Genomic DNA, 25267 nt, shown 5'->3' with positions numbered 1-25267 from the left:
AAATTCGTGCAAAATCATTAAACTTCTTTTGTTAATAACTGTTTAGTAAACAACGACCGACGGCTAAAACCTTTTAAAGGTCACTCAGGAGGGTGACCTCTATAATATATGTCAAGGACAAGGTGATAGGAGGTGGGTACGCTAATCGGTAGATTTACCAAGTAAATAGTTGTTACATATTTCTCTGTGCCAAATATATATATTTATAAAATATATAATATATATATAATTATAAAATATATAATATTCCTAAAGTACGTTATATTTACAACTCTTGCTTTAATTTTTCTCACGTGCTTTGTACGCATATATAATATTACCAATGTAATATCTATTTTACGATAAATACAACGAAAACTAAGCTATTTCTTTATTGTAATAAATTATTAAACCTGTTGCAGGTGACAGTTTCTGTTAAACATGTTAAACGATCGGTCAGTTAACCAACCAACTAGCTATTCAATATACTTATTAGAAGATATTCAAGTATACATACACGATACAAGTATACACGTACACTACGTTATCTGAATAATACAAAAAACTAATTATTATACAAGGATTGCAGATATTTGCTGCTCTAATTGTAACGCTGATGCACAGTGAGAAAAAATAATGAAAAAACTATATTAAAAATAAATCAGAACACAAATTTTTAAACAAGTACGAAATGCTGATTGTTAACACATATAATGAAACATAAATATATCACAATATGTGATATAAAATAACATCAGCATCTCAGGAAAAAAAACGTATGAGCGTAACAAAATTATTTACTGAAAAAGGTCTTCTTCATATACTTTAAGATCTCGCCTGTCTTTGTGCGCACTTTTCTGCGAGTAGTTGGCCGCGATCGGTGACCACATCGAACTGGACATGGTGTCACCGACGGGTTCTATTATGGGCTGCCTCCTTGCCAGCGAGACCTTCAACTGAATCGAAGACACCATGCTGCCGTCCATCTCGCTTATCGCTCGTTCGGCTGCTTCGGCTTTCTCGAAAGTTATGAAGCCGCGACTGCGAGGAAAGAACAGAAAAGCTCATTACTCTGGTATCGGGTTACTACGAAAGTATTGGGTCGTCCGGAAAGTTCGTGCCGATTTTTAATAGATGGCGTTGGAACATGTCTGAATATATCAATGTTATTGAAAACATACGATTTATATACATATGCTTAAAGGTGACATTTCAACGCATCTTTAGGAAAAAAGTTCTTTCAGATAAATTGATTCGTGTCAGTTTTGTACTCTTTTGAAGATGGAAGAAAACAAAGAACATTTTAGACACTTGATGCTTTTCTATTACCGGAAAGGCAAAAATGCCTCACAAGCAACAAATTCGATATGTTCTGTTTACGGAGAAGGCGCTTTAGCTGAAAGAACCGTACGTAAGTGGTTCGCTAAGTTTAGAGCTGGTGATTTTAACCTTAAAGACCAAGAACGCTCGGGCAGACCCTCTACTACTGATGATGACCAAATCAAGACACTGATCGAGAATAACCCGCGCTACACGACACGTGAATTAGCAGAGATACTGAAAATATCGAAAACCACTGTCCACGATCATGTAGTGAAGCTTGGTTACGTAAGTCGCTATGATGTATGGGTTCCGCATAATTTGGCCGAAAAAATTTAATGGATCGCATTTCCATCTGCGACTCGCTGTACAAGCGCAACGAAAACGTACCATTTTTGAAGCAATTAGTGACGGGTGACGAAAAATGGATCATTTACAACAATGTAGAACGAAAAAGATCCTGGGGTTAGCGAAATGAACCAGCATTAACCACTCCGAAAGCCGGCCTTCATCCAAAAAAAGTCATGCTCTGTGTCTGGTGGGATTGGAAAGGAATCCCATATTATGAGCTCCTACCACACAACCAAACGATAAATGCAGATAAGTACTGCTCGCAACTGGACGAATTAAAGACAGCGATTCAGGAAAAACGTCCAGAATTAGCTGATAGGAAGGGCGTCGTGTTCCATCAGGACAATGCCAGACCTCATGTTTCTTTGACTACCCGACAAAAATTGTTGGAGTTTGGCTGGGATGTGCTACCTCACCCACCGTATTCACCAGACATTGCACCTTCAGACTTTCACTTATTTAGGTCTTTGCAAAATTCTCTTAGCGGCAAGAACTTCAACTCTTTGATCGACATAAAAAACCACCTTGAGGAGTTTTTCGCCGAGAAACCTAAGAAGTTCTGGGAGAATGGAATCTTCCAGTTGTGTGAAAGATGGACAAAGGTTGTGAAACAAAACGGTGCATACATAAGTCAATAAATATTTATCGACATAAAAAAATGTTGCCTTTGAATTTTCCTTCAAAATCGGCACGAACTTTCCGGACGACCCAATACCTTACGCAATAAGTTCTGGATGGATATAAATTATTACGTAAGATTCACCGGGATAAATAATTTATTAGGTGTACAAATGAATAATCCAAATTTTTTAGCTAAATTAAAGATTTCTTTCAAAAGATAGTAAAACAAATTTGTCAATCAAAGTATTTGCCGTTGTTTTCTATAACTTTAAGCCATCTTTTAGGCAGCTGATGAATTCCATCTCGGAAAAATGTGTTTTTTGACGTGATAAAGTTGTCAAGCCATTTTCGGATCTCATCCACTGATTTGAAGTGCGTATCCGACAAGGCTGTTGCATCGACCGGAGCAAGTGGTAATCGGTAGGAGCGATGTCTGGTGAATACGCCGGGTGCTGCAAGACGTCCCAGCCAAGACTCATTATGATGTCCTTTGTCGTAGAAGCAATGCGTGGCCCAGCGTTACCATGCAACAATTTCGCAGGACGTTCTCCTTTGCTAGTATACGGGCGTTTTCGTTCCAACTCTTGACTCAAACGGATTAATTGGTCTTGGTAGCGGTCCGCAGTAATTCTTTCATTCGGTTTTAATAGCTCATAATAAAGCACGCCCTTGATGTCCCACCAAATGCAGAGCAGAACCTTCTTTCCGAAGTGGTTTGGCTTTGCGACCGATGTTGATGGTTCGCCGGGATTTACCCATGACTTTCTGCGTTTCGGATTGTCATAGAGTATCTACTTCTCATCGCCCGTAACAGTTTCCCACAAGAAAGATTTTCTACGCTGCTTATTAAGAAGAGAAAGGCACACTGTCAGTCGTTGATTTTTGTTGGCTTCAGTGTGTTCATGCGGAACCCATTTTCCTTCTTTCTGAATCTTTCCAATCTCGTGCAGGCGGTTGGAAATAGTTTGTTGCGTTACTCCTGACTGCTCTGCAAGCTCTTTTTGTGTTTGTGCTGAATTCTCAGCGAGTAGTTGCTCCAAATCATCGTTGCTGCACTTCCGAGGACCTCCAGAACGTTCTTTGTCACTTAGACTGAAATCGCCGCTTTTAAACCGTCTAAACCAAAATGCACACACATCATACGATACAACACCGTCGCCAAGAAAGGAACAAATTGATTCGCATGCTCTTGCAGCATTGTTTCCTTGTTGAAATTCGTAAAGAATGCAGTGTCGAATATGCAACTTATCCGCTGCCATTTTTAACTGTACTGAACTGAATAATTATTGAGGTTATGCTGAGTCTTCCGCCATACTAAATGTAATTTTTAATAACTAAAGAAATTTTACTTAGAGCAAAGTTTCGTAAGAAGACTTAATAAGTGTTTAGATGTTAATGAACACCAGTTCGAACATTTAATAAAGTAAAAGAACGAAACGATAAAGTCTTTTAATTAATTTATCATTACTTGCAATGCATTCTACTTTAAGGTTTAAATGCGTATAACTTTTGATAGAAGCATTTTTCAAACAAATGTTTCAGATAAAATTTACTCGTTTTTTCCCGTAGAATCCAAATATGCAACATTTTATAGGCGGTTTCATTTAAGAAAACAAAGTTGACCTTCACATGACCTTGACAACACTCTTCAAGGTCATACTGATGTTGCTATGTAATGCGCTACTTGAAATCCTACAACTTTTGTCTGAAACATTTCTTTCTAAAATGCATAGTTTATGAAATATTCGACCGTTTCCAGACTTTTGGTACACTCTGTATGTCAACACTGCATAACCGTAAAAGAGCGGGAAAATTAGATTATTTGAAACTTAATTCCTTAGCCGCTTAAAAAAGGTTGGATTATTCATTTGTACACCCAATATATTTACTTTTTCTCCACCTCCATCGAGATGTTAATGATATTCCCGAAACTTTGAAAGTGCTTCTTCAAATAATCCTCCGTAATCTTATAACCGCAGACGAATATCGTATTTCCCGCACGCGGCTTGATCTCCTGCTTGGACGCGGACTGCGCATCGCTGGTGTTTCTGTCGCCGGTGTCCTGAGCACCGACAAAGCTGTTGTACAGGTCCTTTACCCTCGGCCGCGCTGCCTCCGTCTCCTCTTCCTCTTGCGTAGCCGAAAATGGCTGGTAAGAACTGATTGCCTTCTCCGTACTGTTCAACTTCCTCTCCAATCCCCGAGACCGTTTGAACGTTTGCTCTGGCCGCTTGGGAGTCTTCGGTGCTGTGATCACGCCGGATTTGATTAACTTCTTAGCTACCTCGCGGGCGTCCCTCGCTTCCGTCGAGGGTCGTTTCAGCGCCTGGGGAATGCGCTCAACTTCTTGCTTAGGTGACTTGAGATCCTGCAGGGCCTTTTTCTGCAAACACGAAATACATGCATTCAAATATTGGGTTGGCCAAAAAGGAATTGCGTTTTTTTCCAATAGATGGACATACATGTCTTGAAATGTAACTAACTTCATTCTAAACCGCAAATTCATTATGTAGGTTAACAACTCACAGTTCAAGCTTGTTTTACAAAAAGAAAGTACACGATTTCGTTAACAATTATTTGTTTGCCGTCGATTTCAAAATGGAAAATCAAAAAGAACATTTTCGTCATATTTTGTTTTATTACTTCCGAAAAGGGAAAAACGCTGTGTAAGCTCATAAAAAGTTATCTGATGTATATGGCGAAGATGCTTTAAAACTGCGGCAGTGCCAAAATTGGTTTACTAAATTTCGATCTGCAGATTTTAATGTGAAAGATGCACCACGCTCAGGAAGGCCAATCGAAATTGATGATGACAAAATAAAGTCACTGATCGATTCCAATCGGCGTTTAACGACACGAGAGATTGCTGAGAATCTTAACATATCGAAATCGAGTGTTGAAAACCATTTAAAACGACTTGGATACATTAGTAAGCTCGATATTTGGGTACCACATGAGCTCAAAGTAATTCATCTCACTGAGAGTATTGACATCTGCGATTCTCTTTTGAAACGTGAGGAAAATGATCCATTTTTGAAACGTATGATAACAGGCGACGAAAAATCGATCGTCTACAACAACGTCAAACGAAAAAGATCGTGATGAACCTGCTGAAAGCACTTGAAAAGCAGATATTCACCAAAGAAAGATTATGCTGTCAGTCTGGTGGGACTTTAAAGGTATTGTGTATTTTGAGCTGCTTGCAAGGAATCAAACCATTAATTCAGACGTATACTGTCGTCAACTGGATAAATTAAACGATGCCATCAAACAGAAACGTCGAGAATTGGTGAATCGCAAAGGTGTTGTGTTTCACCATGATAACGCTAGACCACGTACAAGTTTGGTCACTCGTGAAAAATTGTTGCAGCTTGGATGGGATGTGTTACCATGATGTTACCACATCCACCATATTCGCCAGACCTGGCACCATCAGATTACCATTCGTTTCGTTCTTTGCAAAACGCCTTGAATGGTAAAACCTTGACTGCTGATGAGGATATCAAATGGTTCTTGGAATTGTTTTTTGCTGAAAAAGATAAGAGCTTTTTTGAGCGCGGAATCATGAAGTTGCCTGAAAAATGGCAAAAGATAATCAAACAAAATGGACAATATATTGTTTAGTAAAGTTTTTGTTTCCCATGAAAAATTCGCCTTTTATTTATATTAAAAAAACGCAATTACTTTTTGGCCAACCCAATATATGGCGAAGATGCTTTAAAACTGCGGCAGTGCCAAAATTGGTTTACTAAATTTCGATCTGCAGATTTTAATGTGAAAGATGCACCACGCTCAGGAAGGCCAATCGAAATTGATGATGACAAAATAAAGTCACTGATCGATTCCAATCGGCGTTTAACGACACGAGAGATTGCTGAGAATCTTAACATATCGAAATCGAGTGTTGAAAACCATTTAAAACGACTTGGATACATTAGTAAGCTCGATATTTGGGTACCACATGAGCTCAAAGTAATTCATCTCACTGAGCGTATTGACATCTGCGATTCTCTTTTGAAACGTGAGGAAAATGATCGATTTTTGAAACGTATGATAACAGGCGACGAAAAATCGATCGTCTACAACAACGTCAAACGAAAAAGATCGTGATGAACCTGCTGAAAGCACTTGAAAAGCAGATATTCACCAAAGAAAGATTATGCTGTCAGTCTGGTGGGACTTTAAAGGTATTGTGTATTTTGAGCTGCTTGCAAGGAATCAAACCATTAATTCAGACGTATACTGTCGTCAACTGGATAAATTAAACGATACCATCAAACAGAAACGTCGAGAATTGGTGAATCGCAAAGGCGTTGTGTTTCACCATGATAACGCTAGACCACGTACAAGTTTGGTCACTCGTGAAAAATTGTTGCAGCTTGGATGGGATGTGTTACCACAACCACCATATTCGCCAGACCTGGCACCATCAGATTACCATTTGTTTCGTTCTTTGCAAAACGCCTTTAATGGTAAAACCTTGACTGCTGATGAGGATATCAAATGGTTCTTGGAATTGTTTTTTGCTGAAAAAGATAAGAGCTTTTTTGAGCGCGGAATCATGAAGTTGCCTGAAAAATGGCAAAAGATAATCAAACAAAATGGACAATATATTGTTTAGTAAAGTTTTTGTTTCCCATGAAAAATTCGCCTTTTATTTATATTAAAAAAACGCAATTACTTTTTGGCCAACCCAATATATGGCGAAGATGCTTTAAAACTGCGGCAGTGCCAAAATTGGTTTACTAAATTTCGATCTGCAGATTTTAATGTGAAAGATGCACCGCGCTCAGGAAGGCCAATCGAAATTGATGATGACAAAATAAAGTCACTGATCGATTCCAATCGGCGTTTAACGACACGAGAGATTGCTGAGAATCTTAACGTATCGAAATCGAGTGTTGAAAACCATTTAAAACGACTTGGATACATTAGTAAGCTCGATATTTCGGTACCACATGAGCTCAAAGTAATTCATCTCACTGAGCGTATTGACATCTGCGATTCTCTTTTGAAACGTGAGGAAAATGATCCATTTTTGAAACGTATGATAACAGGCGACGAAAAATCGATCGTCTACAACAACGTCAAACGAAAAAGATCGTGATGAACCTGCTGAAAGCACTTGAAAAGCAGATATTCACCAAAGAAAGATTATGCTGTCAGTCTGGTGGGACTTTAAAGGTATTGTGTATTTTGAGCTGCTTGCAAGGAATCAAACCATTAATTTAGACGTATACTGTCGTCAAGTGGATAAATTAAACGATGCCATCAAACAGAAACGTCGAAAATTGGTGAATCGCAAAGGCGTTGTGTTTCACCATGATAACGCTAGAGCACATACAAGTTTGGTCACTCGTGAAAAATTGTTGCAGCTTGGATGGGATGTGTTACCACATCCACCATATTCGCCAGACCTGGCACCATCAGATTACCATTTGTTTCGTTCTTTGCAAAACGCCTTTAATGGTAAAACCTTGACTGTTGATGAGGATATCAAATCGTTGTTGGAATTGTTTTTTGCTGAAAAAGATAAGAACTCTTTTGAGCGCGGAATCATGAAGTTGCCTGAAAAATGGCAAAAGATAATCAAACAAAATGGACAATATATTGTTTAATAAAGTTTTTGTTTCCCATGAAAAATTCGCCTTTTATTTATATAAAAAAACGCAATTACTTTTTGGCCAACCCAATATATGGCGAAGATGCTTTAAAACTGCGGCAGTGCCAAAATTAGTTTACTAAATTTCGATCTGGAGATTTTAATGTGAAAGATGCACCACGCTCAGGAAGGCCAGTCGAAATTGATGATGACAAAATAAAGTCACTGATCGATTCCAATCGGCGTTTAACGACACGAGAGATTGCTGAGAATCTTAACGTATCGAAATCGAGTGTTGAAAACCATTTAAAACGACTTGGATACATTAGTAAGCACGATATTTGGGTACCACATGAGCTCAAAGAAATTCATCTCACTAAGCGTATTGACATCTGCGATTCTCTTTTGAAACGTGAGGAAAATGATCGATTTTTGAAACGTATGATAACAGGCGACGAAAAATGGATCGTCTACAACAACGTCAAACGAAAAAGATCGTGGAGCAAGCGTGATGAACCTGCTGAAAGCACTTGAAAAGCAGATATTCACCAAAGAAAGATTATGCTGTCAGTCTGGTGGGACTTTAAAATTATTGTGTATTTTGAGCTGCTTGCAAGGAATCAAACCATTAATTCAGACGTATACTGTCGTCATCTGGATAAATTAAACGATACCATCAAACAGAAACGTCGAGAATTGGTGAATCGCAAAGGCGTTGTGTTTCACCATGATAACGCTAGACCACGTACAAGTTTGGTCACTCGTGAAAAATTGTTGCAGCTTGGATGGGACGTGTTACCACATCCACCATATTCGCCAGACCCGGCACCATCAGATTACCATTCGTTTCGTTCTTTGCAAAACGCCTTTAATGGTAAAACCTTGACTGCTAATGATGATATCAAATGGTTCTTGGAATTGTTTTTTGCTGAAAAAGATAAGAGCTTTTTTGAGCGCGGAATCATGAAGTTGCCTGAAAAATGGCAAAAGATAATCAAACAAAATGGACAATATATTGTTTAATAAAGTTTTTGTTTCCCATGAAAAATTCGCCTTTTATTTATAGAAAAAAAAACGCAATTACATTTTGGCCAACCCCATAATTGCCCGCGAAAATGCTCACTTCTTGCGGATGAATTAAACAAAGGTCTAGCTTCGCGATCCATCACGAATAAATCGAGAAGCAGTTATTTAACGCACTTAATATTCATAGACGTGTAAACATAACCTTTCTCTTGAGCTTGTTGTATTTGGCCTGCAGCATCAACTCCTCCTCTGTTAGATTCGACGGGAAGTGCAAGTACACCATGTTTTGCATGTAATATCAGCAGTAAGCAAATTTCTCCGCGTTTCTATTTTGACGCCGTAAGACCAAGCTTCTTTCTTCCCTCTCATGCACGTATCTCACCCACTCGCAAATTCGCCAGAGTAAACATAACCTTAACAATGACCATATGATAGGACGTGCGCATGCGCATTCGCTCGCCCTCGGAGAGGCGGTAACGGGATTCGCTTATCCGAATGACATCATCGCTGAGGTTACCGCTGCGCGCGATCTCGAGTTTCCCTGCGAGGTTGCCCCGAGGTGCTGCCAGGTCACAACCGGGGGGAGGGCTTCGTTGACCTTTTTTCCCGGGCACCGGATAGTCCGAGAGAGAATTTGGCGGTCTGACGAGGAAAACACTAGAGCCAGGACGACGCTAACCTAGTGCGACTCCTCGTCATCTCCCGAGCATCCCGAACCTCGACGGGATGTGCGTGTCGATGACAACGCTTGGTCGGCGAGGATTCTCGGCCGTCTCGAGGAACATCGCGCGGCTCGGCAGCACGCAACCGCGTTATCCGAATCGTAGCGATACTTCAGCGAGCCACGTGCTGTCGCGATGGTGCCCCGCGACGACGTCGTCGTTGCCCCGCATCATCGACATTTCGCGAGTCCTGCGTCAGTTCCAGAGCGGCAACTGGAGGACGTTCTGCTCCGCGAAGACCCCGATCTCTGCTGACGGCATCATCGAGGCCCTGACGAAGCAACAGGCGAAGGAACTGGCGTCGAAGCTGAGCGCGGAAGAGCGCGACCTCTTCTTGACAGCATTGAACGAGTGCAAATCGGAAAAGGCGAAGGCTGGCTATGAAGGTAGATGCGTGGTTTGCTCAGGGCATCAATAAATTTATACTATTAAGGGGGTATTTTAGTGTAGCATGTCAGAAAAATCGAATTTTTTTGGCATATTTTGCAAGTATATGGTATGGAAAATATGTCTGCCAGAAGATTTAGCCCGAATCGCAAAATTAACAAAGTAATAGCACCCAATAGAAAATAACTTCTGGCGCGCACTCGGTGGTTGGACCACGCGGCACACAACAGAGCATTGTTTAGTATTTTAGGTAGGGTCGGAAGATCGTTATTCTTTGAAGGTCGTACATTTGAATTGGAGCCTTTGTATAGTACAGCTTATATAGTACAATGAATCTCTAAATTCATTGATTTGGACTTTTGCTCCAAAACATCTCTATGCTGGCGTGAAAGTTGTTGAAACAGCAACATTCTTGGCAGTTATAATTTTCAGTAAAGGATTTATGCCAATTTTCAAACTTATGAACGTGATGGGAGTTAGTATTGGTCAGCAAGCGGTGATGTACGCAAACTCCCGGAACGAAGCTCGTATCACCCGCTCGGAGCGGCGCTCCACTAACTTCTCTCGAGATCAGAGAATGAATCGCAGGGAAGAGAGATCAGCTCTGCAGGACTTCTACGAACAAGAGGAATGTCCCCTGTATGGCCCTGGACTAGCCGATTGATCGTAAGTAACATTATCTCTATGTAATCAGTATGAAAAACTTTAAACATGTTTTTCTCGAAACCACGTTTTTCAAATTGGTTCCCAGGATATCTCAAAAACCAGTTAATCAATTGACTCAGGCTTTTGCACACATCTTCAGTATATGTGTGGCTATAGCCCCTACCACAATCAAGTCGAAATATTGTTTTTTGGAATTTCTACAGCCCTTCAATGGTGAAAAAATTGGCACAAATCGAAACTTAATTTTCTCAATGAAGTCATGTTTTAAATTTTCAACATTTTTTTTTCATTCTGGTACCTGCTATAGCCACACTCATACTAATTAAGAATCTCTTTGGTTTTTTTGTTTCAGATGAGCAGAACAGCTGAAATCATGGGAACCATGGACCAACTTTTTTTTTCATGTTCTTATTTAATATCACGTGCAGCGCTTATTTATAGTTATTGTCTACTACACAAATTTGGAAACATACACCAAATATGTATGAATAAGCAGGAAAAACCCTGCCTCAAAAAACCTTATACTTTTTTCCAAAAAAATTCACCAAAATAGCATACAAATTCCGCCTTTAAACTAAAATACCCCCTTAAAGTAATTAATAATATTAGATTAAAGTAGACACACAAATTAGGTTTAAATTTAATTTGCTCTGAATCAGGATTTAATAAAGAATTTTTAGCAGAAGAATATTATTTTGATAGTTTAAGAAAGTGCATTGATAAATAATCTTTAATGTACATGTGATCTGGGATATTTTTACATCATTACAATTTTAGAATATTAAAATATCGTGTGTATACGATTTATTTGACAATGTATTAATTTGTATGGAAGATCTATAACCAAGTCATTGCGTTTTTGTCTGCCAGGTCAACTAGCAGCTTTTCGGTGGAGGAGCAAGTTTGGCAGACCTAGTAAAATACCATCGCTGGGCGAAGTGGATCCTACAGGAACGTACTGTCCTGTACCAGATGACTGGCTAAATCAGAAGTATGGTAAGGACATTTCTATCTAGCATTCGAGACACTTGTATGTTCCATTGGCCTGTCGAGACTACTCAGAGAAAGGAATGCAGTTCTATTTCAATATATCTGATCTGATGATAACAATGTCTCTTGTCACGAGGCATTATGAACATTAACTTAGATTTATTACCTGTAGATCTCGCAAAATAAAATTAACACCCTCGACTGTTATTTAATGGTATATTTGGATATAATGGAATCTTTTTCCCCGCAATGCGATCTCCATGGATATCATTCTGTAAGTTAAACTTTCCTCGTTCTATCTTTCTCTCTTGCTCTCTCTTCTTCTCTTTCTCTAATTACACTAACTTTCTTGCCTGCTTTCTTCTATTCTGACACAACTTTTCGGATATTTCTTGGTCAACCAGTGTGCCACAGTTAGGTAATACTTTGGACACGTTTCTCTACATTTCTCTATTCTTTGACCAAAACTTTTTCCATCAAATGGAAATTAATTGTTTTTTCTAACCCGGCAGATTGTTTACATTGTAGAATACTTTTCTTTCACATCTTATCTTCCAATATGCCCTGTCTAAATAACGTACCCTATTATGCACTCTTTTCCTCTTCTGTTACTCAATCTGTTATCTTGAAAATTTTCTTCTAAGTTTCTTAAGAACATTTGACTCTCTTTTCTGTTTCTGTGTCTTCCTCTTTAATGAGAAGAAACCTTAAACTATCAAAAATAGTTATTCCTTTTATACATAAAAACGTTTTTAAGAGGACTTTTATTTATAATTTATTTATAATACTAATTTGCGCTGGAGAATATTTTACTTCAAATACATAATTATATATGGAGATGGGTTGTTATATAATTATGTAAACAGTAGAATACTTTTTTTTTATTTTGTAGTACTTAGCGTTTATTAGTCTCAATATTAATGATTACGTAGCACATTCAAATTAAAACGCTGAATTTGTATAATACATTTATATTGAACTTTCTTTCTCGTTGCAGTGGAAAACGTTGTAGAACCATCCTCAAAAGATTTGGTACTAGGTGGGTATTTTATGTTACAGTTGTCACCAATGGGATAGTTCTGTGTTAGAAAAATATCATTGTGCAAATTAATAATATTAATATTCTAAAATTGAGGCGAATTAAGTTTTGAATCACAATGAAATAATATCTAACTTTGCTCAAATTTCGATTTTGATTTAACAAAATATAATTTTTGTGTACAATTTGCATTTCTCAGATACAAGAATGCACGTGAGTAATCTGTATTGTGTTTTTGCAGTCGCGATTGCGAACGCGATACCGTTCGTCGGGTTTGGTTTTCTTGACAATTTCATCATGATCGTTGCTGTATGTATTTTATGGGCTTTCGTTCTCTGCTGCGTGCGAACTCTCAAGATCGACGTTTCAGGGCGATCAAATCGAGATGATGTTGAACAGAAGATTCCCAATCTCGACCATGGCAGCTGCCGCGCTGGGTAACACGGTGTCCGACGTCATCGGAATCGGATCGGTGCATTATGTTGAGATGTTCGCCCAAAAAGTCGGCTTTAAAGCGCCCAAATTGACGCTAGCGCAGCTGAATCTACCTAGGACGCGAATAGCCGCGAACGTGGTATGATTACCTCACGTCACGTTTTATTAAGGGGGGAGCCTGCTTTAGAACGCTGAAAATAAGGTATATTTTACGAATTGTTTTTGGAGAAACTATACAGCGGATCATTATAAAACTTTGATGCATTTATTAGTACATGTTTAAAGATAAAAAAATTATTTTTTGATTTGAATATATCGCTTGTAGAGGTCGTCCTGGAGAAATCTTAGTGCAGCCGCGTCGCCCGCATTGCAAATTGGTGAGCATTCTCCTGCCTCCAAATTTCGTCTAAACTGAAGAATTGAAATGTGTTCTCGTTATTTATGAATTCCCATCGTCGATGAACCAAAGAGAGAAGGAAAAAGTTGAAAAGTGCCAAAATGGTGGAGCTTAGAACACAAAAGTACGATTTTTAGGCAAAGTTGTTGAACTTTTTCATGCAAAAGTAATTGTTTAACTTAATGTTTTTATAAATATTAAAGGTTCATCGACGATGGGAATTCATAAATAACGAGAAAATATTTCAATTTTTCAGTTTGGATGAAAGTTGGAGGCAGGAGAATGCTCACCAATTTACAATGCAGTTATTAGTACATGTTTAAAGATAAAAAAAATTATTTTTTATTTGAATATATCGCTTGTAGAGGTCGTCCTGGAGAAATCTTAGTGCAGCCGCGTCGCCGGCATTGCAAATTGGTGAGCATTCTCCTGCCTCCAAATTTCGTCTAAACTGAAAAATTGAAATGTGTTCTCGTTATTTATGAATTCCCATCGTCGATGAACCAAAGAGAGAAGAAAAAAGTTGAAAAGTGTCAAAATGGTGGAGCTTAGAACACAAAAGTACGATTTTTAGGCAAAGTTGTTGAACTTTTTCATGCAAAAGTAATTGTTTAACTTAATGTTTTTATGAATATTAAAGGTTCATCGACGATGGGAACTCATAAATAACGAGAAAATATTTTAATTTTTCAGTTTGGATGAAATTTGGAGGCAGGAGAATGCTCACCAATTTACAATGCATTTATTAGTACATGTTTAAAGATAAAAAAAATTATTTTTTGATTTGCATATATCGCTTGTAGAGGTCGTCCTGGAGAAATCTTAGTGCAGCCGCGTCGCCCGCATTGCAAATTGGTGAGCATTCTCCTGCCTCCAAATTTCGTCTAAACTGAAGAATTGAAATGTGTTCTCGTTATTTATGAATTCCCATCGTCGATGAACCAAAGAGAGAAGAAAAAAGTTGAAAAGTGTCAAAATGGTGGAGCTTAGAACACAAAAGTACGATTTTTAGGCAAAGTTGTTGAACTTTTTCATGCAAAAGTAATTGTTTAACTTAATGTTTTTATGAATATTAAAGGTTCATCGACGATGGGAACTCATAAATAACGAGAAAATATTTTAATTTTTCAGTTTGGATGAAATTTGGAGGCAGGAGAATGCTCACCAATTTACAATGCATTTATTAGTACATGTTTAAAGATAAAAAAAATTATTTTTTATTTGAATATATCGCTTGTAGAGGTCGTCCTGGAGAAATCTTAGTGCAGCCGCGTCGCCCGCATTGCAAATTGGTGAGCATTCTCCTGCCTCCAAATTTCGTCTAAACTGAAGAATTGAAATGTGTTCTCGTTATTTATGAATTCCCATCGTCGATGAACCAAAGAGAGAAGAAAAAAGTTGAAAAGTGTCAAAATGGTGGAGCTTAGAACACAAAAGTACGATTTTTAGGCAAAGTTTTTGAACTTCTTCATGCAAAAATAATTGTTTAACTTAATGTTTTTATGAATATTAAAGGTTCATCGACGATGGGAATTCATAAATAACGAGAAAATATTTTAATTTTTCAGTTTGGATGAAATTTGGAGGCAGGAGAATGCTCACCAATTTACAATGCATTTATTAGTACATGTTTAAAGATAAAAAAAATTATTTTTTATTTGAATATATCGCTTGTAGAGGTCGTCCTGGAGAAATCTTAGTGCAGCCGCGTCGCCGGCATTGCAAATTGGTGAGCATTCTCCTGCCTCCAAATTTCGTCTAAACTGAAAATTGAAATGTGTTCTCGTTATTTATGAATTCCCATCGTCGATGAACCAAAGAGAGAAGAAAAAAGTTGAAAAGTGTCAAAATGGTGGAGCTTAGAACACAAAAGTACGATTTTTAGGCAAAGTTGTTGAACTTTTTCATGCAAAAGTAATTGTTTAACTTAATGTTTTTATGAATATTAAAGGTTCATCGACGATGGGAACTCATAAATAACGAGAAAATATTTCAATTTTTCAGTTTGGATGAAATTTGGAGGCAGGAGAATGCTCACCAATTTGCAATGCCTCCAGGACGACCTCTACAGGCGATATATTCAAATCAAAGAATAATTTTTTTATCTTTAAACATGTACTAATAAATGCATCATTTTTATAATGATCCGCTGTACAGTTTCTCCAAAAAAATTCGTAAAATTATACCTTATTTTCAACGTTCTAAAGCAGGCTTCCCCCTTAAACCGTTATTTAAATATCGTTTTTATTGAATTATTGTGTGTCTGAATTGCATCCTTTCTGTTGAGACTCTAATTTTAGCAGGAATGAACTCTTTGTCAGTAAGCGTTTTTAATTCATAGCATTTTTCATTTGATACAGGGTCGAGTCATCGGAGTCACGATTGGATGTATCATCGGCATGACGCCTATACCAATAGTCGCGCTACTCCATAATAATAGCTGAATTGTTGAAAAATATGTCTGACAGAGCTAATTTAATTAACACTTGGGTTCCAGGCCATAAACCGTCCCGCCTACAGTAAGCACTTGCCTCACAGACGCCTACGAAATTTTCTAATTTTCATGTCAATTCAATTCTCGCAATAATACAATGTGTCTGTCTGTCACACACAGCGAATGTATTTAATGTATAAATGTATAGTGTATAGAACAGAATTCATGTAATTATGTATATGTGTAATTATAATTTTGTTAAAGGCTTTACAGCACACTGCAACGATTGTTAACAATTATAGCAATTATAAAATTGTGAGCTTCCTCCAGCTAAAATTTCTAGTCACGTCTTGCGTTATTAAAGAAAGAAAACAGAATTAAACAGCCATGAATAAACTGTCTAAGTTAATATAGGCATAGGCATATGAAACAACAACGTTCGTAATACGCAATATCGAATATTTTTATTGAAAACAATTCGTTTGTTAGTATCGAACATTAATGCAAAAAGTTAGTACAAAAAATATAGGTGTATGTATATATCATCTTCTGAAAGACTAACGCGAACAAGCCACTAGCCATCAAGCTTAATAGTAGATCCGTAGCTCCGTTGGCCGATGGAGATTCTCGTAATAGAGCTGCTCCGTTCTCAAGCCCTCCGTCAGTAACGCAGATATCATCTCTAGTATCTCGTCCCAGTCCACGTTACGATGATACTCCTGCGTTGCGTAGTCTTGCGGCGTTCCTGTTTCTTCCGTCGTGCCTATCCTAGGTTGCAGTGAGCTGAACGAATAATTAGCATCGCTGGCAAGCAATCTGTTGGCGCAATTCGTGATCTCGGCGTGATCGTTCCCCAAGGCGTCGCGATAATCGGGCAGCCAGGTCACCGAATGCAGCCACCACTGCGAGCTCGTTACGTCGGTGCCCGCAGCCGTGCAAGAGTCACGCGCGATCACGCCGCATGTCGACGAATTGAATGTCGGAAGCACGTCGTTGTCGATATCCTGGGATTGCGCATCCATCGAGGGACTGGCCAGGTCGGTTGGCGCGAGATTCGCCTGCAGATTCGCTGATTTTGTCGTGTCGAGGGACGTTCGGGGCAAGCAGCTTTGTACAATCAAGTGGGCGACCAGGGAGGATCCCAGCAAAGTCGCTAGACCAGCGGCATAGGTTGCCAGACAGATTGAAGAGACGTTTATGAAAGTTCGTGCGATTGCGATCAGCTGAGCGGAATTCATCAGGTAGCGCGCCTCCGTGTACGAGCACCAGCCGCGCTTTTGCACTTCCCGGTAAGCCAAATTCTTCTCAAGCTGTTGCAGCTTCTCCCAGAAATCCTCGTCTTGCACAGCCACTGCCCAGTCCTGCGATATACGCACACATGAGAATACTTGTGACACTTGATAATTTTAAGGAATAAAACCAATGTCACTTACTATTGCTGCGAGAAACTCTTTTTCCAGTTTATTTATCCGGGCGATAGACATCTGGCCAGAATTTGCCCACTCTCCGTTGCAGACTTCATCTTCCTCACCATCATCGTGTAAGAATTTACTGGCCACCAACTAGTAATTATTAATAGAGAACCATTTCAATAATAGTGTCATGTTATTGGGTCGTCCGGAAAGTTCGTGCCGATTTTGAAGGAAAATTCAAAGGCAACATTTTTTTATGTCGATAAATATTTATTGTCTTATGTGTGCACCGTTTTGTTTCACAACCTTTGTCCATCTTTCACGCAACTGGAAGATTTCATTCTCCCAGAACTTCTTAGGTTTCTCGGCGAAAAACTCCTCAAGGTGGTTTTTTATGTCGATCAAAGAGTTGAAGTTCTTGCCGCTAAGAGAATTTTGCAAAGACCTAAATAAGTGAAAGTCTGAAGGTGCAATGTCTGGTGAATACGGTGGGTGAGGTGGCACATCCCAGCCAAACTCCAACAATTTTTGTCGGGTAGTCAAAGAAACATGAGGTCTGGCATTGTCCTGATGGAACACGACGCCCTTCCTATCAGCTAATTCTGGACGTTTTTCCTGAATCGCTGTCTTTAATTCGTCCAGTTGCGAGCAGTACTTATCTGCATTTATCGTTTGGTTGTGTGGTAGGAGCTCATAATATGGATTCCTTTCCAATCCCACCAGACACAGAGCATGACTTTTTTTGGATGAAGGCCGGCTTTCGGAGTGGTTAATGCTGGTTCATTTCGCTTACCCCAGGATCTTTTTCGTTCTACATTGTTGTAAATGATCCATTTTTCGTCACCCGTCACTAATTGCTTCAAAAATGGTACGTTTTCGTTGCGCTTGTACAGCGAGTCGCAGATGGAAATGCGATCCATTAAATTTTTTCGGCCAAATTATGCGGAACCCATACATCATAGCGACTTACGTAACCAAGCTTCACTACATGATCGTGGACAGTGGTTTTCGATATTTTCAGTACCTCTGCTAATTCACGTGTCGTGTAGCGCGGGTTATTCTCGATCAGTGTCTTGATTTGGTCATCATCAGTAGTAGAGGGTCTGCCCGAGCGTTCTTGGTCTTTAAGGTTAAAATCACCAGCTCTAAACTTAGCGAACCACTCACGTACGGTTCTTTCAGCTAAAGCGCCTTCTCCGTAAACAGAACATATCGAATTTGTTGCTTGTGAGGCATTTTTGCCTTTCCGGTAATAGAAAAGCATCAAGTGTCTAAAATGTTCTTTGTTTTCTTCCATCTTCAAAAGAGTACAAAACTGACACGAATCAATTTATCTGAAACAACTTTTTTCCTAAAGATGCGTTGAAATGTCACCTTTAAGCATATGTATATAAATCGTATGTTTTCAATAACATTGATATATTCAGACATGTTCCAACGCCATCTATTAAAAATCGGCACGAACTTTCCGGACGACCCAATATATTGTATATTAATATCTGCATGCGTTATATTTGTAGAACTTTCACAACTATCCACAATTTTATCATCTAAATTATTTACAAAAAAGAATAAAATAATTACCAAGGAAACCAAGAATAGCTCAGATGGTGCTACTTGCTGAAGATATTCCGGATTACAGTTTTTTAGTCTCTCAATGTATAGCAGAGCCAATACGAGCGCGCAGGGAGAAACACACGCGTTTCTAGAAATTCTACTTGCTTCCCCCACATCGAGCCTTTCCAATGTATGACCACTGTTCACTTCTGTAAAAAGCTCAGCAGCATATTCTTCAAAAGAAAAAGAAATTACTTCACAAACTCTTAAAGAGACAAATCAATTTGTTAATCTTATTTTAATATCAAGTAGTGATGTTAGAATTAAATTTGTTATAATGATAATAATAAATAAAGATTATATTGAGATAAGGATAATAGAAGATAGAAAACTATACAATTATCTTGTACTGAACTACTACTTAATTTCATGTATCATCAGTGAACTTTAATCATTTAATTTACAGGACACTATACTAACCAATAATGGGGAAACTTAAGCAATTGATCACTGGTAACTTGGCATAGTACAATGATTTTTTTATGCGATTTAGGAACTTCGTATGTTCGAGATCCTGTAATAAATACATTAAAATACATTAGAATATATTACAGTATTTCCAACTCTTACATCATTATATGTAAGAGCGCAATATTGTTTTACTATTTAATCTTAATTTAATAATAAATATTTAATATCACTGTTAAGAAAGTGTATACTAAGCAAAATATGCAAAACTTGATATTTTAAAAATGTTAACAGACTTGTGAGATTACTAACGTGCGAGTCCGCTGACCCATTCATTTTTCGACAGCTGTTCGTTATCGTTCAGTAATTACAAATATCACTTCTGGAATATATTTGTATTACTTATCGTGACAACTAAATGTTTTACGTTACAAAAGAAGCTACATGCGTTCGTGGTCGAATATTTTGCGAGTGCAAATTCACGTTTTGACTCTTCAAGTTGTATGCACGATAATTTAGGTTATAGCCACTGCAAACCACGGTCTTACATACAGGTCTGGAAACTACCTCTAATTTCAGTGGTGGGAGTATGGCCGCTTTTCGAAGCACATTTAGTTTCTAGCATAACCACTACTCGTCGCTGTCATCGATGTCCGCAGATAAATATAACCTGAAGAACCGGAGATAAGAACCCACGTGTGTTCATGGCTCTTATTGAAAAACGGTTATTGACTACAAAAGTTATCGAAACGTTTATTGAAATGACGAAATGGTGTGCGGTACCGAATTGCAAGACCGGCAGTAGAACCGAGCAGAAACGTTCTTTATTTCGAGTGCCGAAAGACATTGTTACTTGGAAAAAGTGGGAAAAAGCTATTACCCGGAAAAATAAAATAAAAAGATAAAGGACAGATTTAAACATAAAATCCTGATGGAAAAAATATAATAAAATTTTGCTAAAATGTATTTGAAAATCTCTATCAATTGATCCCGGTTCATTATCATTTCATCATAAATTTTCAAACTTTTGGAATGTTAGATATAAAATTTCTAATAAAATACGAAAATTTCTAATAAAATATAAAATTTATGATGAAATGTTAATGAATCGAGGTCAATACATTTCAACAAATTTTATTACATTTTTTTCCATCACGGAAGGATTCGTTTTTATTCACACTTAATTTTGAGAATAAAAACTCAATTTTATTTCATATACATATTTCACTAATTCATTTATAGTCTTAAATTATTTAAAGCGTTATTAATTTATCATATTGTTTTGTGAAGACTGCGAGTGGAATAAAGACAGACAGATATTCCCCCGGCCTCTGACGTCCCTCGTCGCCCTGCGAACATCGATCGCAACGCCTCTAGTGGCTACTAAAGAAATAAAAAATGACACAAAATGATCCATCTCCACCTCTGAAGTTTCCAGACCTGTATATAAGACCGTGCTGCAAGCATCGCAACCAGAGAGAAACCTGAGAGCGGCCACCAGCCTCCACGGGCACATTTCCTGACGTTTGACGCGCCGCCTGACAAAGTGGACGTGAACTAGTTCGTTACGCTCGGTAATGATACATGATTCGTGTCCAAACTATTCACAAGGAAGCTTTCCCATGTAAACTCTACTTTCGGACGAGTCATAGTGCGTTCGAAAGGGAAGGTAAAAATATTAATGTCGAGTTCGAGGGTTTGGGTGTATGAGCCTTGGTTTCGGAGAAATTTACATCTAAAAGCGAGCATTTTCTAGCGGTACGAAAAGTACCATGAATAGCTACAATTCGGCGCGAAGCGCGGTGGTCTAGTGGCTAAGCGCGAGACTGGTATTTTGCCATCCGCGCAAGTTGGGTTCGAGGCCGAGTTGTGATAATTTTTTTTCTTCGGATTTTTGTTTCTTTGTGTTTGCATTATATTTTTTTATTATGTAAATAATGATTTATTATGTTTTATTATATTTTGGAGGTATACGTATATGTATAATGAGACATAAACATATACATTTAACATTTGTAAACTTTTTATTTATTTATATAGTTTGTATACTGTCGAGTGTTTATTTATTATAAAATTCTGACTCATTAAAAAAAAGTGTCACAACCTCTGTGCCTATGACTGTACAGTGTTGCGGATGAAAATTTATATAAAAGCATTTATGTTTTTTATGCTTTTATATAAATTTTCCATCCGCAACACTGTACAGTCATGTCAGAATTTTATAATAAATAAACACTCGACAGTATACAAACTATATAAATAAATAAAAAGTTTACAAATGTTAAATGTATATGTTTATGTCTCATTATACATATACGTATACCTCCAAAATATAATAAAACATAATAAATCATTATTTACAAACACAAAGAAACAAAAATCCGAAAAAAAATTATCACAACTCGGTCTCGAACCCAACTTGCGCGGATGGCAAAACACGAGTCTCGCGCTTAGCCACTGGACTACCGCGCTTCACGCCAAATTGTAGCTATTCATGGTATGTACTTTCTGTACCTTTCGAAAATGCTCACTTGTATCATTACCGAGCGTAACGAACTAGTTCACGTCCACTTTGTCAGGCGGCGCCAAACGTCAGGAGGCTGGTGGCCGCTCTCAGGTTTCTCTCTGATTGCAACTATTGGGTCATTAAGTATGAAACTTTACAAATAGAACATAAACTTTTGCATTTTTTTGCACATGGACATGATTTATTTTCAATCGAAGTATGCGCCCATGTTATCTACACACTTCTGCCATTTTAGTGGTAGTTGGTCTATGCCTCTACTATAGAAGCCAGGAGTATGGGAATCGATGAAGTCGCGGAAGGCTGTTTCGACTGTCTGTTGAGAATTGAAGAATTTTCCCACCAACAAGTTGTCCAAATTCCGGAAGAAGTGATAGTCGGTAGGTGATAGATCTGGTGAATATGGTGGATGACGGAGAGTTTCCAATTCCAACTCCCGTAGCTTTGCCACGGTCAGTCGTGCAGTGTGCGGTCGAGCATTATCATGCAACAGGATTGGCATTGACCGATTGACCAATTTCGGTTGTTTAATAGCAAGTTGTTGCATCATTTCGTCCAGTTGCTTGCAATATACTTCAGCCGTTATCGATGTACCAGGTTTCATAAAGTTGTAGTAGATAACACCTGACCTGGACCACCAAACAGCCACCATAAGCTTCTTCTGTGTAATGTTGGGTTTCGCGTGATGTCTCGGTGGTTCATCAGCGTTCAACCACTGATGTGAGCGTTTACGATTGTCGTAGAGTATCCACTTTTCATCGCAGGTCACAATTCGATCAAAAAAAGATTAATTTTTGTGACGGGAAAGCAAAGAAAGGGAAGCCTCTAGACGTTGCGCCTGCTGCGCATCGGTCAATTCGTGCGGGACCCATTTGTCCAACTTCTTTATCTTACCAATTGCAACTAAATGAACCAATATGGTGGGTATGGAAACATTGAATATCGATGCCAATTCACGCGTACTTTGAGATGGATCGGACTCTACTACGGCTCTCAAGTGATCATTATCCACCTTCGTCTTTGGTCTTCCACGTGGCTCATTAGCGAGGCTGAAATCTCCATCTCTGAAGTTTTTGAACCAATTGCCCCGTTGCTTTAGTAGTTGAACCTTCACCAAATACAGCGTTGATATTACGAGCTGTCTCCGACACTGTGGTTCCACGGCGGAACTCATATTCATAAATCACACGAATTTTGGACTTTTCCATAGTTCTATAAAAAAGAATCCACCAATAAAACTAATGAAGATATTTGAACAAACAAATATGACATTTGAAGAGCGAACATACATCTATCACACTAACCTAACCTGATACTGACGTCTGGCGCCAAATTTGAGATAACAAATGTTAAAGATGGCGCTTTAACATTTGTAAAGTTTCATACTTAATGACCCAATAGATAAAAAACCTGGTAATTACTGGTTGAGTCAGGATGATCCATGATAGGCAACTGGTGGATAATAAATGTCTCTAAAATGTACTTTTAGGATGCGGTCCTAACCTAGATCACTCTAAAAAACCCTAGCAATCGGATTTGTTACCCAGAAGTTTATTCAAATCGTGGTGCGTTTCTGAACGCAGGAAAATTTAGACCAACGTGGGAGTGGGACACGGAGTTAAAGGAGAGAGCATAGGTCTGAGGGGGTGAAGCAATGGCGGGGAGGGGGATTTGATCGTCGGCCATGTTTTTTTTTTATTAAAACAAAATATAAATACATATGGCGCTGGGAACTAACCCATATTGCCCGCTCTTTACCGTCGGCCATGTCTTTACGGGCTACTAGTAGTGTCACCTATCGACAATGAACTATATCATCTAGTTTGTTTAGTTGGTAATATCGATAAGTTTGCACAATCTGAAGCAACAGAGGAATTCCTGCGGATGATGAACGACTTATTTGATATTTTTAATTCTAGAAATTTACGACAAAAGTTTTATAAACGTCCAATAAATCCAGATAATTACGAATCAGTTTTATGTAAACTGGAGGAATGCAAAGAATATTTGTTAAACTTAAAATTTGAAAATGGGCAATTAGTAGTACGTTCTAATCGTAAAACGGGAGTCCTTGGCTTTTTAATTAATATCGAAAGTTTGAAAATGTTATATCAAGATATATGCGATAAGGAACAAATTCTACCATATGTACCGTTATATCAAATTAGTCAAGATCATCTGGAGATATTTTTTGGATGCATTCGAGCTTTTGGACGACAGAATAATAATCCTACCGTTGGACAATTCAAAGCTGCTTTCAAAAGATTATTGCTCGGAACAGAAATTAAGGGTGCGACAACGGGAAATTGTATAGCTCTAGATGATATACCTATATTAAATGCGACTTACACTATTACAACCAGAGGAAGTAATAAATAAAACTTCTACAGTTGTGCGTATGATAGATGATTATCGAATCAATAATGAAAATTATGTAAACAATGTTGCAATTGATTTTGATCATCCATATACTGTAGCTCTATTACATACTACCAATTTAACTGAATATGCTACGGAAGTTGTTACGTATATTGCTGGATTTATTGTTCGACATTTAACAAAACGAATTATGTGTGAACTATGTACAAATGCCTTGATCGACGATACAAAATCAGGACAACTTATACATCTATCATACGCACGACTGTAAAAGTTTGATTTATTACTTCCTCTGGTTGTAATAGTGTAAGTCGCATTTAATATAGGTATATCATCTAGAGCTATACAATTTCCCGTTGTCGCACCCTTAATTTCTGTTCTGAGCAATAATCTTTTGAAAGCAGCTTTGAATTGTCTAACAGTAGGATTATTATTCTGTCGTCCAAAAGCTCGAATGCATCCAAAAAATATCTCCAGATGATCTTGACTAATTTGATATAACGGTACATATGGTAGAATTTGTTCCTTATCGCATATATCTCGATATAACATTTTCAAACTTTCGATATTAATTAAAAAGCCAAGGACTCCCGTTTTACGATTAGAACGTACTACTAATTGCCCATTTTCAAATTTTAAGTTTAACAAATATTCTTTGCATTCCTCCAGTTTACATAAAACTGATTCGTAATTATCTGGATTTATTGGACGTTTATAAAACTTTTGTCGTAAATTTCTAGAATTAAAAATATCAAATAAGTCGTTCATCATCCGCAGGAATTCCTCTGTTGCTTCAGATTGTGCAAACTTATCGATATTACCAACTAAACAAACAGATGATATAGTTCATTGTCGATAGGTGACACTACTAGTAGCCCGTAAAGACATGGCCGACGATCAAATCCCCCTCCCCGCCATTGCTTCACCCCCTCAGACCTATGCTCCCTCCTTTAACTCC

General features: G+C 38.1%; 3 protein-coding genes across 6 annotated transcripts; 1 reads left to right on the top strand and 2 right to left on the bottom strand.

Annotated features, from left to right (window-relative positions):
• Positions 1-179: 179 nt before the first annotated feature.
• Positions 180-9328, bottom strand: LOC105280900 (negative elongation factor E). Its single transcript, XM_011341768.3, has 3 exons — positions 9102-9328; positions 4161-4654; positions 180-1020 (listed from the first exon to the last, which is right to left on the bottom strand). The coding sequence occupies exons 1-3, from the start codon at positions 9189-9191 to the stop codon at positions 777-779; spliced, it is 828 nt and encodes a 275-aa protein (XP_011340070.1). The 5' UTR covers positions 9192-9328; the 3' UTR covers positions 180-776.
• Positions 9329-9462: 134 nt separating this feature from the next.
• Positions 9463-16336, top strand: LOC105287406. Of its 3 annotated transcripts, XM_026974541.1 has the most exons (7): positions 9463-10007; positions 11545-11665; positions 12069-12082; positions 12662-12703; positions 12945-13012; positions 13074-13277; positions 15896-16336. In XM_026974541.1, exons 1-7 carry the CDS (start codon positions 9626-9628, stop codon positions 15977-15979), a joined length of 915 nt encoding a protein of 304 aa, XP_026830342.1. In that variant the 5' UTR covers positions 9463-9625; the 3' UTR covers positions 15980-16336. The 3 variants fall into 3 exon arrangements, with proteins under 3 accessions (XP_026830342.1, XP_026830343.1, XP_026830344.1); XM_026974542.1 differs by lacking the exon at positions 12069-12082 and having other exon boundaries at positions 11545-11670; positions 15896-16332; XM_026974543.1 differs by lacking the exon at positions 12069-12082 and having other exon boundaries at positions 9466-10007; positions 11545-11670; positions 12677-12703; positions 15896-16305.
• A 78-nt stretch (positions 16337-16414) lies between these two features.
• On the bottom strand, positions 16415-20096 carry LOC105287079 (protein CNPPD1). Of its 2 annotated transcripts, none has more exons than XM_011352496.3 (5): positions 19719-20096; positions 19419-19512; positions 18966-19171; positions 17403-17531; positions 16415-17330 (listed from the first exon to the last, which is right to left on the bottom strand). In XM_011352496.3, exons 1-5 carry the CDS (start codon positions 19740-19742, stop codon positions 16557-16559), a joined length of 1227 nt encoding a protein of 408 aa, XP_011350798.1. In that variant the 5' UTR covers positions 19743-20096; the 3' UTR covers positions 16415-16556. The 2 variants fall into 2 exon arrangements, with proteins under 2 accessions (XP_011350798.1, XP_011350799.1); XM_011352497.3 differs by having other exon boundaries at positions 18966-19147.
• Between the last annotated feature and the right edge of the window lie 5171 nt (positions 20097-25267).

Source organism: Ooceraea biroi, chromosome 13 (genome assembly GCF_003672135.1).
Source record: "Ooceraea biroi isolate clonal line C1 chromosome 13, Obir_v5.4, whole genome shotgun sequence".
Taxonomy (NCBI): Eukaryota; Metazoa; Arthropoda; class Insecta; order Hymenoptera; family Formicidae; genus Ooceraea; species Ooceraea biroi.
Note: the sequence above shows the minus strand (reverse complement) of the source record. Positions and strands in the feature narration are given on the sequence as shown.